Source organism: Austrofundulus limnaeus, unplaced genomic scaffold, assembly GCF_001266775.1.
Source record: "Austrofundulus limnaeus strain Quisiro unplaced genomic scaffold, Austrofundulus_limnaeus-1.0 Scaffold288, whole genome shotgun sequence".
NCBI classification, from domain to species: Eukaryota; Metazoa; Chordata; class Actinopteri; order Cyprinodontiformes; family Rivulidae; genus Austrofundulus; species Austrofundulus limnaeus.
This window is the reverse complement of record NW_013952690.1, coordinates 207,972-209,529: the sequence shown is the minus strand read 5'-3', so window position 1 is coordinate 209,529 and position 1,558 is coordinate 207,972. Positions and strand designations below refer to the sequence as shown.

The following is a 1,558-nucleotide window of genomic DNA, read 5'->3' as shown; positions in this document are numbered from 1 at the left end:
ACCTAACAGTCATGTTTTTGGTCTATGGGAGGATGCCGGAATACCCGGAGAGAACCCACGCATGCACGGAGAGAACATGCAAACTCTACCCAGAAAGGTCCCCGGACCGGGATTTGAACCGGTGACCTTCTTGCTGAGAGGCATCAGCTCTACCAACTGAGCCACTGTGCCGCCCTAGTTACATATCCAACAAGTTAAAAATTATATTATTTTAGTTGAACAAATTGATGTGGATCTTCCATGAATCCCAAGCTTTTATGCGCTGTGAGGATATCAGTGTTTTCTAAACTTGCTGTTTCTGCATGAGTTGGAGAACTGAACATTTTTTTCTGCAACTTTTTTCTGCGCATAAATATCTTAGCAGTTTATTTACTGCAGGAATACTGAAGATGCAGCATTCATGCCATTTCACTGGGATTGGGTTGCAATCTTTGAGAATTTTACGAGTCATTTTCAAGGAAAAAACAGTAAAATGTTAAATAAGAATGCACAAAAGACATTTGAGAATATCAAAAAACCCTCACTTTTAGAAATTAGGTTAAAGCAACATCTACTAAAACACAGCATGACTCACAGATTTAAGTGGTGATCTAGAAGGCAATTTGACATCTTAATTTGTCAGTTGTTACTCTGTGTGCTAAAGCTGTTAGCGAGTGAACAATTTTCTTTGTTTTGTTTGCTGTCTTGTAGCACCTATGTGTGGAGGTCAATTAAAAGGACCGAGTGGTGTCATCACATCTCCTAACTACCCTGTTCAGTACGACAACAATGCCAACTGCACCTGGGTCATCACAGCAACGGAGACATCAAAGGTAAAACTCAATTGATTCTGGGATTAAATTTAAGGCTTTGTAATCAGTAGTTTTTGTGGCCCGTTTAAGTGATGCCAGGAGCCAAAAAAGAGGCCGACTGATCTGAGCAAACCTGTCATTGGAGGAACTCCAGAGGGAACACTTTTCTGACCCACAAGACTCATTTTACGCTTTGATAATTGCTACAGGACACTTTAGCAGAAGTTAATCTCACCATGTGACAAAGTGAAACACGTGAGAGATTAAACAAAAGAAAATGAACTTTGGGTTACAAAAAGAACTGGATGTGAGCCAACAGCAGACAAAGCAAGTTGTAAGAAACACCTGTGGTGATGGATAGAAGAACATGAGGGATTGGACAGGAGAAGAATTGAGAGGGTTTGAAAACGTGCTCAGAGGATAACATGGTAGTCTCAAAGCCGTTCTGTTTAGACCGTTGACTTTGGTTTGTGTTCAAGGCCATGCAGCTGCTTCTGTGCCAACATTCCCCTCGAAACTCAAATATTGGGCCTCATGCAAAAACGTGTTCGTATTCTTATCCTAAATTTCTCTTACTTTTGTTCGTACAAAGGGTTCGTACGAACATGCCACGTCAGATTCAACAAACACTTCTATCTTCAGCAAAAGTGTGTAAATGAATTACACCTGTTCTTTCCAGCTGCTCGTGCACGTGAGAGGAGATTAGCATAATTACCACCCCAAAAACACCATATAAGGCTATGTTTCCTGCCTCAGATATCAGGAAG

At 40.9% G+C, this 1,558-nt stretch overlaps 1 protein-coding gene across 2 annotated transcripts in view; it reads left to right on the top strand.

Moving 5' to 3' along the window:
- Positions 1 to 1,558, top strand: part of csmd2 (CUB and Sushi multiple domains 2) — a gene marked incomplete at its 5' end in the record, with an annotated part of 325,712 nt that overhangs the window by 158,563 nt on the left and 165,591 nt on the right. For both annotated transcript variants that reach the window (XM_014021334.1, XM_014021333.1), the window contains 1 exon segment: positions 691 to 812. In XM_014021334.1, coding sequence (XP_013876788.1) covers positions 691 to 812 — 122 coding nt within the window.